This window comes from Scophthalmus maximus, chromosome 12, assembly GCF_022379125.1.
Source record: "Scophthalmus maximus strain ysfricsl-2021 chromosome 12, ASM2237912v1, whole genome shotgun sequence".
Taxonomy (NCBI): domain Eukaryota; kingdom Metazoa; phylum Chordata; class Actinopteri; order Pleuronectiformes; family Scophthalmidae; genus Scophthalmus; species Scophthalmus maximus.
Genome location: NC_061526.1, coordinates 8,893,967 through 8,906,669, shown reverse-complemented (window position 1 = coordinate 8,906,669; position 12,703 = coordinate 8,893,967). Strand labels below are relative to the sequence as shown.

Below are 12,703 nucleotides of genomic sequence, written 5' to 3'. Positions count from 1 at the left end.
AACATATTTTGTGTAACCAAACATTCCAAGTTTTTAATCCAAATAAAAGTTTGAGGCATTTCACTAAATCTTATTTATTTATTAATTTATTTTTAATAATTGCTCATTTCACCAGAAGACCAAACTATTCAAACTCACCTCTAAGTCCAATAACCTTGACTGAGTGACTGACAACATGTTAAGCGGACTGTGCTCGACTGAGTGACGTTCTATTTTTTTTTTCTGTGCTTCCATGGCAACAGGGGGTTTGACTTTGCCAAATTCAAGGGTTGATTTTGTTTCTGGAGCAAAATGTCTAAAACCACATGGATTTCTTCTATTTTTTTCAGGAAAAGTGAGGTGGAGCCTTTTTTTGATATTTTGGGTTCCTTAAAATGTGTTTCTCTGTATTTCCATAGCGACAGTTTTGATACGAACGAGTCACTTGTCATCACTCCAGTTTTTGTGTTTTCAGATCAGCTGAATAAGGAGCAAAGAGTCCAAACGACGACGACGACTCTCCGTGTCAACACGACGCCGCCGCGTCACTTTTATTTTCACAGTCGGAACGGACATTTTTCTTGATACAAATCAGGGGATTGTGTTTTTTTTCTTCTCCCTCCCGATCCCAACAAACATACATGTTTCATATCATCACACGTCACATTACAGATCCATCACAACACTGTTGCTCTCACGTCTCCTTCCACTCGGAGTCCGGGACTAGTTTTCCTTAAAGTGTCTCTCAGATTTAATAAAAACCTTTTGATTTCGTTTTGTTTTTCCAGGGAATCACTCGGAGGAGGTTTGAGCCAGAAAACTTCTTCATAAGAGTTTTATCTAGCAGGTTGAGTCAATACAGAACGTGGATTGTCTTTAAAATGTAATATTCTGAGAAGTTTGTCTTAAAACCTGCCATGAAAATCACTTCTTTCTTTTTCTTCTTTTAGGAAAACAAGCCTGGATACGTTCAAAATCCTAATTCTCCTACTGCACTTAATTTAAAAAACCTGTTTCTTAAATGAGGCATGATGTGAAATGAACACACACACACACACACACACACTGCAATTTGATATCAAAAACACACAAAGGGCCAAACATCCGCAGCCACCCCGAGTCAAATCCACTCTCGTCTTACGACGTCGTCGTCTCTCAAATTCTCATTTCACTCACTGGTGAATTTAAGCTGCGTTCGAGGGAACCACAGACGGTTCACGTGTTTACCAAATTTGTTCCGTTCCTTAACGCACCTTAAAAATTCGGTAAAAGTTTGACGATGGTCCGTAGGGGGCCATCTGGTCATGGGCCGTTTCCACGAGTCTCGTACGTAGCGGGTGTGAATTTGAACAACACTTCTACACTTTTTCTTTATGTCAGAGACTCGTCCGAGTGTCGACGGCGTCTCGTCGCTTGTGGTGGACTCGGGTGCGGCACAAACATCACCATGGACACAAGGCTCCGTTTGGAGAGAAAAAGAATTAAGACCACCGGGCTCGTAGCAGCCATAGAAGGTGGAAGGCCGAGCCACTGATGAGGGGAGTCTGACTGGGGTTCATCACGAGGCTCCACGGTGACTCAAGGAACTGATCGTCACGAGTAAGTCACGTCACAGAAGATGGAAACGTTCGTGCTCCACACTGCAGCTCGGGAGTTTCCGAGCTAATACTGAAATTGGTCTTTGTGTTCTTTTTGTTCACTGGTGGACAGATTGTGTAAATTATGGCGCTTTATAATTGACCCTCAAACTGATTTTGGAATTCATGCACCGCAATATAAACAAAATCGAAACGGTCGCCGATATATCAGACGAAGATATTAGCGCCAACCAGTCACAGCTTTACAAGTCGTCGGACTCGAGTTCAGTGATGCGACGTAATTACGTAAATTTGACCGACACCACATCTGTGGTGATTGTGTTTGTTAGTTTTTGAGGTTTTTTAAAGTGACAGAATCCATCCGCCTGTCACGTCAACGAGCAGCACGTCGCGGCAAAAACTCCCTATAACCAGTGGCTCCGGCCAAAGGTCAAGGCCGTGGGAAGGTCGCGTTAAGGTCACAACACTTGCATCTGGTCAACGCACGTCACCAGATGACGACGGACCCCCTTCCCCTTAACTTATACAGACTAACACACATAAATTGACTTATAAATTGAAACATTGAAACGGGGAAATGAAATTGCGCACAGTCACTTATTTACACACGCGCTCAACCTTTCATTCATCCGCAGACTCTGATGTGAGGATGGAGCGATATGATTGGTGGACGAACCCACTAAGTTGCACCTCGGACACGTGACCGTGTAAAGAAAGAGATCCATTCTCACACTCCACCCTAAAGGTACCAACTCTTTCGTTACAGTTTGTCGACACCCTTAAGAAACCTTGAATCCTTTTTTATTTTTATTTTTTTGAATCGATAACTAACTATTGAAAATACAATATGAAAATGTCTCTATCAATGTGGAAAATCTTTTTCTTTGATTCAAGATTCAGCAGATCTTTTGGGTAAATCAAGGTTTTTTCGGGATGTCGGCACGTGTCTAAAATGAGCTTATTTCCTTTAATAGGTTTATTTTTTTTCATTTTCAAACTGCTACAATTTCCCTACTTCACAACCGACTCACACAGACAGACGGACACCAACAGACGGTGATATTTACATTATGTACAACAGATTCTGTTCCTCCATCAGCTGCAGGTGGGAGGTCGTAGTTTGGACTGGAACGTGTCCTCGAAGGAAAATAGTTTTGTGAGGTTTGTAAGTCATCTGGTTAATTTGAGATACAGTACGAAGCCCAGGGAACAGGTGGAGGCCGAGGGTTGGGTATTTTGAAGAGAAGGCTCATTGTTTTGAGTTTTTGTTTCTGCCAAACTGAATCTGTCGACTTGAGATTCAGATATTTTCAGGAGATAAACTTGTATAAACTGTAACGATTAGAATTTCCTCGTTTCAGACAAACTACGGAAAAGTATTCGGGCCAGAAATGTTTCCGCATTTTTAGGAATGAAGTCGAAAATGTCCAGAATAGAACAAATATTCTTAAAAGTACGACTTTAATCTTGAAATTTCAAGATCATTCTCAAAATGTGTTGTGTGAGAACATATTTGAATTTAAGTTGGAATAAATAGATGTTTTCACCGTCTTACTACAAGATAACTGAGAACATCTGAGCCAGGAGGCGATTAGCCTAGCTTAGCATGAATACACCTAGCTTAAATGTGCCTGCTAACACCTCTGTCTTGTTGGCGGTTTAAAATTTTTTTAACATTCTGTCAGATTTTCAGGAACGAGAGCATCGTTTTTCATTTTTATATTTACTTTGTGTCTAAATGAACAAAAAGAATGTGTTAGGTAGTAGATAGGTAGGTTAGTTTTACCCTGAACGGTGCTAAGCTAGATGTTATGTTTTCTGTCTTTCCGCTAACTATAGGCTAATAACCACCTGGATTTTTCTTATCCAACTATGTTTTGACCAAAGTGTAAACCCCAAACTAAAGGTATGTTTTAGTGAAAACAAGGTGCCTTATGTGTCAGTACAATAGACAACAAGTGCGAGCTTCTGAGGACTTGTTGAAGAAAGGGCAGATATTTAGGAAACTGGGAGGAAATTCTTCAGCAGCGTAAACAGGCACAGTACTCGAATATGTCCTTGGACTGGTGGGCGCCAAGTAGAGTAGAACTGAGAAACGTCCTACGGGCCCGCAGCAGGAGAGCTGGAGGGCAAAGGCAGGAGAAATGGGACGTTTCCCAGAATAAGTGGAAGACAACCTGGTCGCATCGGAGCGGCAGGTACTACTGAGAAACTGTTCTGTAAAGTAATCGGTCGTGTAAACCTCTATGAAAATGGGTTGAGGCCTTTTTCTTTCAGAGCCTCCGAGTTAACCGTCATTCAGACCGGCGGTACCAGACTTCTTATGAAGAAACAGTCCAGTCGAGTGAGACACTGGGTGGTGAAACAGTCCAACGGCATCTTCGAGGTTTTCCAGTGTTGATTCGGTTCATGTCCCTTCGAGCAGCGGTGAGGCGACTTCATGAGGTCAGAACAACATGGGACTCCTCTTACAGAGCAAAATGGACATTTGGTTGAGGTTTTAATGGAGCTCACTGTAAATACTCACGTAAATACTTTCCAGTACAGCACCAGAGACGGGACTTGAAAGTCTTCATTAGATTAAAAGCTGTTCTAGATCAGAGTTTAGGACCATTTCTAGACGATAAATTTGAAATGGTATTAGAGAACTTGATCTGTTTTCAGTGGAGTAAACAGATCTTTTAAGACCAAAGGTGGGGGGGCGGGGGGGGCATTTGATGTTGGGTAGAAGCAACGGAACGATTCTAGACTGGAAGCAAGGAAAGTAGTTCTTGACCATGGTCAGAGCCAAGCCTTCTGGTTTCCAGAAGATGAAAAAGGATCTATTCTCCACCAAATATTCCGGAACTTGTTAGGTTTCTAGAGGATGAAACGGGTTGTGTTCTAGACTGAGGAGAGGAGGGGTTTTATTAATGGGAAAAACAGGTTCTAGACCAGGTAAGAGGGATCCTAATCCTAGATCCTAAACCACCTGGTGGTCTGGTTTCCAGTTGATCAAAGGGGATGTATTCCATACCAAATTTAAATAGATCATGTTTTGAGATCAAAAATTTGGCCTCCAGAAGAAGCAACAGGCTTTTCAGTAGGTGAACCCGGAAAGGGGTTTTAGACCAGAGGTTTGGGAAACTTCCAGCAGTTGTAGATCAGATTTCTGAACCCATTTGGTTTCCAGTAGGTGAAAACACGTCTTACCCCAGACTGGAGGGTGGTAGTCTGGAAAAGTCATTTGGTTTCCACAAGATGAAAGAGGAAGTGTTCTGGACAGACAGTGAGGGAAGTCTTTTAGTTTTCTTTGAGATAAAGGCGGATGAACTTTCAAGGACTTCTAGAGCAAAGCACAGGAGTGGGGACGACTTTCTGAGTCTCTAGATGAAACAAGGATTGTTCTGTTCCCTTTCCAGATGATGAGAGGAGGAGGAGGGGGGGGGGGTGGTTTTAGACCAGAGGTGAGGGAACTTGTTTGGTTTCCAGAATTGGTGATTCGTGCTCTGGTTCCGGTGCGTCGCCACCGGTCTGGTCTTCGGTGCTGCTCACAGTGTTGGAGTCTAGTGGAGCTTCATCCTGAACACACAGACGCCGGAAAAACTGGTTTTAGTACGAAAGTAAACACGAGTTGTTCACTTCTGGTTCAATACGCCTGTTTTTAAATACTTGTCATGTTTTAGGAGTTACGTGGAAGTGGACGTTTCCATTGACAGAAGAAGCTCAAGCTGTTTTATTGAGGCATGTTTTGAAATGAGGAACCATAGAATCAGGGGGTTTCAAGGGACTTTCGGGGCCCGACATCATACTGGGGGCCTCCAACCAACCATGGTGTCTTTGAGAACTAAACTGATATCACTTCCCTTGTTGTACGTACTGTGTGTGTGTGTGTGTGTGTGTGTAGTATTTGTGTATTTAGGTGTGTGTATGTGCCCTTACCGTCACCCAGGGGTGTGACAGAACCTCCTCGGCAATGAAGCGAGCGTCCACATTCACCTGCAGCATCTGACTGATCAGCATCTGAGGGGAACAGGTCATGTGACGGTTAACGGCCGGTCGTACAGTTTTATCCAGAGTCGTAGCCGCTATTTGTTCACTAGTTGGCACAATTATGACAAATATGACGGATTCGTTATGATCACTTCCTGTTCTCAGTGCGTTCGAGGATTAAAAGTAAAATTATCGCTGGATTATTTTTAAAACAGAAGGAAATCTGAGATAATAAAAAAAGAAAGAGACAGTTTTCACGACTAGATCCCTGTCAGAATTATTTGTATTTGTTTGTGTTTGACCCTTGAACAGGCGGGAGGAGGCGGGACCTTGGCAGGGAGGCTGACGGTGTCCCAGTCGGGAGAAGGAAACTCCAGCTTCCCTCTGAGAATCTGATCAAACAGCTCCTCCTGCACGTTGTTCTCACTGAGAGAGAAGGAGGAAGAGGAGGAGGACATGGCTTTTAATTTACTATACAAACACGCCGAAGGTACTCATCTGCATCCAGTTCATTTAATAGAAAATTTATAATAAGTGTGTTTTTATTATCGATTAAAGGAAAACTTTGAGGTCGCCGACCTTCGAAATGGAGGGAATCCACACAGAAGGATGTAGGTTATCACACCTGCCGCCCAGATGTCGACCTTCAAACCATAACTACACACACACACACACACACAGAAGGTAATATTAGTGACATTTAACCACAAGACAATCCGGGCAAATCAGATTTGAGAATTCGACAGTGGCCGCGATGGAAACCGGTGCAGCGTCTCCGACGCGTTTTTCTCACCCGGTCTCCGCGATGATCTCCGGGGCCACGTACGTGGGCGTGCCGCACACGGTGTACAGCGGCCCGTCCACCACCGTCGCCAAGCCGAAATCGCCGAGCTTCAGCGACTTGGTGCCGTCGGGATACTCGCACACCTGCGGAGCACAAGCACTTCAGAGTCATCACGACCACACGAATTCTATTTCATTGTGTTTTTCACAAATTTTAGTTGACATCCATTCGTCTGTGTGTGTGTGTGTGTGTGTGTGTGTGTGTGTGTGTGTGTGTGTGTCTGTGTGTGTGTGTGTACCAGCAGGTTCTCCGGCTTGATGTCGCGGTGCACGATGTTCATGCGGTGCAGGTACTTGATGGCTCCGGCCAGGTTGAACACCATGGCGCTGGCGTCGCGCTCGCTGTACTTGGTGGACGAGGTGATGGCGTCGAACAGGTCGCCGCCCTGACGCAGGCATGAATAAAAAATATATGGTAACTGTTCACACGCTTTAAATATATATTTCTCTAGATGATGATGATGATGAAGAGGAACCTTGACGAGCTCCATGACCAGGAACAGCTGAGACGGCGTCTCGTCCACCTCGATTAACTCGATGATGCTCGGGTGTCGAACCCGCCGCAGCACCGCCACCTCGTTCTCTATCAGGTGCTCCTGTTCACACATACACACACACACACACACGGAGAGGATTTCAGGTTCTTTGATTGTGTTGTGTTACTGATTTCGTTGTCACTGTAACGTGGTGTAACGCAGGAGGAGAAGCGCGGTGAGCGAGCGTTACCTTCCCAGAGCAGCGAGCTTTGTCGATGACCTTCAGCGCGAACTCCTGCCCCGTCGACCTGTCAATCAAATCAAAAACGGGGGGCGAGGGAACTGGAGCTCAACGTGACGTCTTCAACAATAGACTTGTACCGAACGCTGAAGCAGAGAAACACTGGAGAAAGTGATCAAAGTATCTGGAGCGCTCACCTCTCCACACATTCCTTCACCACGGCGAAGTTTCCGTCTCCGATCACTTTGCCGACCTTGTACTTGTCGTTGATGATGGAGGAGGAGACAGATCGGTTGCCGTTGACTACGAGAAGAAGAAAGAGATTATTTTAGTTTTTACTGCGCACGCACGTTTTCCCCTGGTTTACTCGAGTTTGAATTAATAACCGAGCAGCTCTGTAAGTTTCATAATTCGACAGCTTGGTTAAAGACTTCAAGCTGCCCCTGGCTCACACTCTGGTTTATTTATTTTCAGTATTTGAAAATTCCCTCAGATATTCCTCTGCATGAAACCACGAAGCCTTCGAACATTCATGTAGTCGTCAAACACTGTGATGAAGACGCTTTGAAAAAGTTACATGACGCAAAAAGTTCGATTTTTTTTTTTAATAAATAAAATATACTGTCAGTTTTGTTTTTTAAAGCACGTCTAGTAGTTTCAGCTCCAGGATCATTTTTTCTTTGACCCAAACTTATTACATCTGGTTTTCCAAACATAAGAGTGCACACACACACACACACACACACACACACACACACACACACACACACACACACACACACACCTTCGACCGTGGCGTCGTCCGGCTGCTCGGCATCTCCGTTTACGTCGGTGGAAGAGGAACGACGAGGAGAGATCTGGAGAGCGATACAAGAAAAAGGATTTATTCTACGTGATTATTAAAGATTAGCGATTTGAAGAAAAACTGATCAATCAATCGATTGATTGATCAATGGCACCTTGAAGCTGCGTGGCGTCCCGGGGCTGGTCGGCGTGGGGCTGGACCTGGACGACCTCACGGCTGACTGTGATCCTGACGCCTCATTGGCTGCAGACAAGAAAAAAGCGGTCAGACGGGAGCTTAAATCTCTTCCTGGACTCTGGATGACGGACTGAATGTCGGTTCCCACCTGGACCAGGGGACTTGGATCTGGACGGGCCTCTGGGCGGCGTCTTGGACGAGGAGAAGCCGGAGCCGCTGGGAGTCTTGGGAGTTGTAGTTTTCGGAGGCGCGGCCGAGCGCGGCACTTTGACTCTGCATTCTGGAGAGAGAGACGAAAAAAAGATGAGAACTTCTCGGACTCCTCTGCTCTGTGTGTGTGTGTGTGTGTGTGTGTGTGTGTGTGTGTGTGTGTGTGTGTGTGTGTGTGTGTGTGTGTGTGTGTGTGTGTGAGTGACTCACCGTTGACGAAGGACTGTGTCTTGGTGCTGTGTGTGAGCACAAAGTCGTCCTGGGCGTAACGGAACTTCTCTGGGCCGCACGCCATGAACACATCGTCGTCTCCGAAGAAATCCTGAAGACAAGTCAGCTGCACACGCACACTTTATTAACTGTCATTGTTTTTTATTTATACATGACCAGAGTGATATCGATCTTTCCATCCAACTCTTCTCCACAACTTTTCCTTTGAGACAGTTTTGCTACCAGCGACTTTTAGTGTTGCACAGTTGCTGTGGAGAACACACACACACACACACACACACACACACACACACACACACACACACACACACACACACACACACACAGACTCACACACAGTGTGTGGTTCTTTCTCTGAGACATGTACACATCCCTTTATAATTCATTCATCTTCTTTCCCTTTTCTCTCCTGCACCTCCCATCTGACCCCCGGCCATTTGACTGTTCTTCTGAATTAGCGCGTGTGTGTGTGTGTGTGTGTGTGTGTGTGTGTGTGTGTGTGTGTGTGTGTGTGTGTGTGTGTGTGTGTGTGTGTGTGTGTGTGTGTGTGTGTGTGTGTGTGTGTGTGTGTGTGTGTGTGTGTGTGTGTGTGTGTGTGTGTGTGTGTGTGTGTGTGTGTGTCCCCGCCCCCCCGCCCTTTCAGTTTGTGCAGCCACTTCAAGCAGTGGGACAGAAACCCCCCATCACATACTGCACACACACATATACACATTGCCACTGCCGCAGTGCGGTTACCATGCCAACCGGTCATCCAGTATGACACACACACACACACTCTCTGGAGCGGAGCCGTCTGGGGCAGTTAGAGAATAAAAGCCCCTCTTCCTTCAAAATAAAAGAGTTGACTATCCGTCTCACCTGTTTCCCGTCCAGCGTGTACAACCTCTTCACGGCCCCGGAGTCCAGCTTGATGGCCTCGGTGATGTCGGCCAGCACCTGGTCGAAGGAGTGCGCCGTCTTCTTGTTCAGCAGGATCCTCACCGCCTTGCGGGGCTTCACGCCGCTGCGGATCACCGTCACCAGCTTGGGCTTGATGAAGTCCTTGCTCTCCCTGCCCTCGCGGCTCTCCGTGCGATGCTCCCTGGGGCTGGCGACGGCGCCCGCCGACACCCCCGTGGACACGGTGGTGGACCGGGCGGGGGCGGAGCCGCCGGCGGTGGCTGAGGCGGAGCCGGCCGCCGCACCGGGCTTCCAGCTCGGGACGGCGATCTTGGTGTAGTCGACCTTTCGGTACGGCTGATTGGAGGCACAGACGTAGCACTCGCCTGGACGGAGAGAGGGTGTGAAGGACAAGTCAAGGCTTGGTTTGAGATCCTGTCGCTTTAAGGCCCCTCCCTCCCAATGTAGCCCAGTCTGCTTTAATTGGCCAGCTGGCTACACCCTGTTGTGATTGGTCAACCGCTTCCACCACGTGTAGGAAGTTCTCTGGCTTTACCTGGCTTCGTTGGGGGCGTGTCAGACTCACCGCTACTCGTGCCATGTTACTGAATTATTGTCCAGACTCCTGACGAGGCGTTCAGGAGCGTCAGGAGCCCCTTTCTCCCTTTATTTCTCACTTTTTTACTTCGCAGAACTTTAACTTACACCAAAAACTATGACAAACTAAAGGAAAGGGAAACACTGAAAAAGCAGAACATGTCTCCTTTAAAATGGTTAAAAAAGATGGCGAGGAAGAAGAAGTTACATGAGTCAACATGAATTTGAAAAACCCACAAAAGGTGAAACGCGACCAAAAACTCATATTCATGTTCACGTTGTAAGAAACGGTGCGTTCAAGGACACGTAGAAGCAAAAAGTGAGGTCATTTTTTTTTTATATATATATATCTTTCGATTAAGCTTCAATAATGTTATATATATTTTTGAACATAATATTTAATATTTTTTTATATTTCAATCGATTTGTGTCCTTGAACTCACCACGAGGCCTCTTGAAAAATCACAGGTATAAGTGAGAGGCGTCACTGCTCTGTCCCTCTGTAAGAGGTGAGTTCAGGGTCAAAAGTGTGTGTGTGTGTGTGTGTGTGTGTGAGGATTGGAGTGAAGGTGACAGCAGTTGTCACTTTCACTTCTCTCTCTCTCTGACCTGCTGGTAACATGACCTGGAACCTGGACAGCGACTCGCCGTTTTTTCCTCATTGAGAATTTTCATTTATAAATTATGTATTTGAAACAGGCCGTTTGATATTTGGTGAAAAAAAAATCCTTAAAATAAATTGTAAAATAAAAACAGTGCAATATTTCTGATGATTATCGGATTAATCTTTAGTGGATTAAATTTACAGCCTGGCACATGAGCAGCAGGCGATGACTTCCTGTTTTACCTTATATGGTTAAAAATGGTTCAACACCTACTGAGTCTCTCTCTCTTTCTCTCTCTCTCCCCTCTGGTCTTTTTCTGGCTCTCTCTACCTTTTCACATCCCGCTGTCTTTTTACACACACACACCTTTGTTCCCTCTTTTTTTATTCACAACACACACACACACACACACACACACACACACACACACACACACACACACTTGTCTGCACCTGTATCCCTCAACAACACACCTTTTCCTCTCTCGTTTGCCCATTCACACACACACACACACACACACACACACACACACACACACCTCTTTCTCCCATTGTGTGTGTGTGTGTGTGTGTGACCTTGTCACATGACGACTTTCACTTTGCGATTCAAACGAGCTGCTCAGGCTTTTTATTCAAATACACAGAAACAACAGAGGACGCCTCTGAGAGCGTCTCGCCACGACGTTGGGAGCTGAAAGGATTCGTCTTTTCATCAGAGTATGAGCGGGAATTTAAAAATGAATCAACAAACTACTCGTTTTTTTTGTCCTTTCATTTGTCACCAGAAACATTTCGCAGTGCCGTATTTCAATGTCTTCCAATGTTCTGCTCGGCCAAAAGTCCACATAACAGAAAATATAGAGTTTGCTGGAAAAGCAGCCGAAAGAACCTTTCCGCTGCACCGCGTCTCTGACTGAACAGCTTCCTGCCACTGACGCTCATTAGTGGACATTACAACCAGTCGCAGATCAATACTGATGATCAGTGATGTTACTCAGCCGCTGGTCTGCTTCAGGCTGAATGACTTCAGAAAGAGAGGAAGAGCAGACGGACGGACTGGACGTCAGAGCCGTTCCTATCTGATGAGTTAAACCTTCAGGGGTTTAACTGGGTGGATTTTTCGTTGTTGTGGTTATTATCATATCCTTCAATATAAGCTCCTGAGGTGGAAAAAGTAATTTTTCCTGTCATGAGTGATGTCAACAATCGGTGTGTCTGATGTCGGGTGGGATGGTTTGGTCCCTGTTCAGTGTTTAGGTCGTCTCCGTATATCGATTATGCACAAATTGTTCTGCTGTTGATGGACACGGGAATAAATAATGCAAGTGCGTTTTCACATATGGAGGAAGGAGACGGTGAGGGACTTAAGGGAGGACAGATGGGATGATTGATCGATCGATAATGGGAGTGACAGTCTGATAATTGACTCTTAAGTAACGTTACATAGAGATAGATGGAGTAACATGTTAAACAAGGTCAAAATGTGTTTCCCCCATTCATTAAAAACAAGTTTGATCTACAATTAATCGTCAACACTGTATTGATAAAACCAGCATATATGTTGTTTTTGTGCAACCATGAGGAGAAACCACCTCACCTCTTAGCCTCGACTAAGACGTGTCCAAATACTCGTTTGTTTTTTGGTGAGCTCCAATTTTCACTCGACAGTGTCAAATTAAAAAAGCAAACACAAATTTGGCTTCATAGAGTCAATAACAAGCTTTCACAAGCTTAATCCCTGACTTAAAGTTGCTATAAATTCTTGTTATCGCTACATAGCCAACGTTAGCGCTAGCAGCATTCGAGCCGGGAAATGGGTTGGCTGAGCTTAATTGATTTTACTTGACAAGAGCTGCATCCGAAAGCAGGAAAGCAACTTCAATGTTAACTCTTGTTTTTGCTTCTATTTCAATCACTATTTTATCTTAGAGTCTACGAGAGTTAGCATTGCTAACCAGCTAGCCCTGGGCCAGCAGGCCCGCCTCGTCATAGCGAGACGCAGTCTGAAGAAGCAGCTCTGCTCAGTGGACTTGCTCTGGAGATGAAGGAATACTATGAACTTTTATGGAAGTAGGTGATTCAATTTCTTTG

At 45.3% G+C, this 12,703-nt stretch overlaps 2 protein-coding genes across 24 annotated transcripts in view; one reads left to right on the top strand and one right to left on the bottom strand.

Annotated features, from left to right (window-relative positions):
• LOC118283519 (SH3 domain-containing protein 19) overlaps window positions 1-12,703 on the top strand; it is a 29,006-nt gene that overhangs the window by 14,774 nt on the left and 1,529 nt on the right. The window contains exons 17-24 of one of the 22 annotated variants that reach the window (XR_007031790.1): window positions 1,360-1,578; window positions 2,213-2,322; window positions 2,677-2,738; window positions 5,464-5,592; window positions 5,862-6,160; window positions 6,635-6,769; window positions 6,845-6,982; window positions 7,091-7,736. Coding sequence is in view for 1 of the 22 variants with exons in the window: in XM_047336225.1 (XP_047192181.1) it covers window positions 455-463 (9 nt within the window). In the remaining 21 variants the exon portion in view is untranslated. Of the gene's footprint in view, window positions 1-454; window positions 828-1,359; window positions 1,579-2,212; window positions 2,323-2,676; window positions 2,739-5,463; window positions 5,593-5,861; window positions 6,161-6,634; window positions 6,770-6,844; window positions 6,983-7,090; window positions 7,737-12,541; window positions 12,683-12,703 lie in introns of those variants that run through there. The other 21 variants (XR_007031801.1, XR_007031787.1, XR_007031786.1 and 18 more) reach the window with 21 other exon arrangements.
• LOC118283994 (serine/threonine-protein kinase DCLK2-like) overlaps window positions 500-12,703 on the bottom strand; it is a 14,532-nt gene continuing 2,328 nt past the window's right edge. Inside the window, exons 3-16 of one of the 2 annotated variants that reach the window (XM_035606522.2) lie at window positions 9,391-9,797; window positions 8,512-8,638; window positions 8,240-8,371; window positions 8,069-8,157; window positions 7,894-7,966; window positions 7,307-7,412; window positions 7,119-7,176; window positions 6,869-6,988; window positions 6,632-6,778; window positions 6,343-6,476; window positions 6,129-6,206; window positions 5,879-5,975; window positions 5,499-5,579; window positions 500-5,138 (exon numbers count right to left, since the gene is read on the bottom strand). In XM_035606522.2, coding sequence (XP_035462415.2) covers window positions 5,013-5,138; window positions 5,499-5,579; window positions 5,879-5,975; window positions 6,129-6,206; window positions 6,343-6,476; window positions 6,632-6,778; window positions 6,869-6,988; window positions 7,119-7,176; window positions 7,307-7,412; window positions 7,894-7,966; window positions 8,069-8,157; window positions 8,240-8,371; window positions 8,512-8,638; window positions 9,391-9,797 — 1,775 coding nt within the window. In that variant the 3' untranslated portion in view covers window positions 500-5,012. The other variant, XR_007031805.1, reaches the window with a different exon arrangement.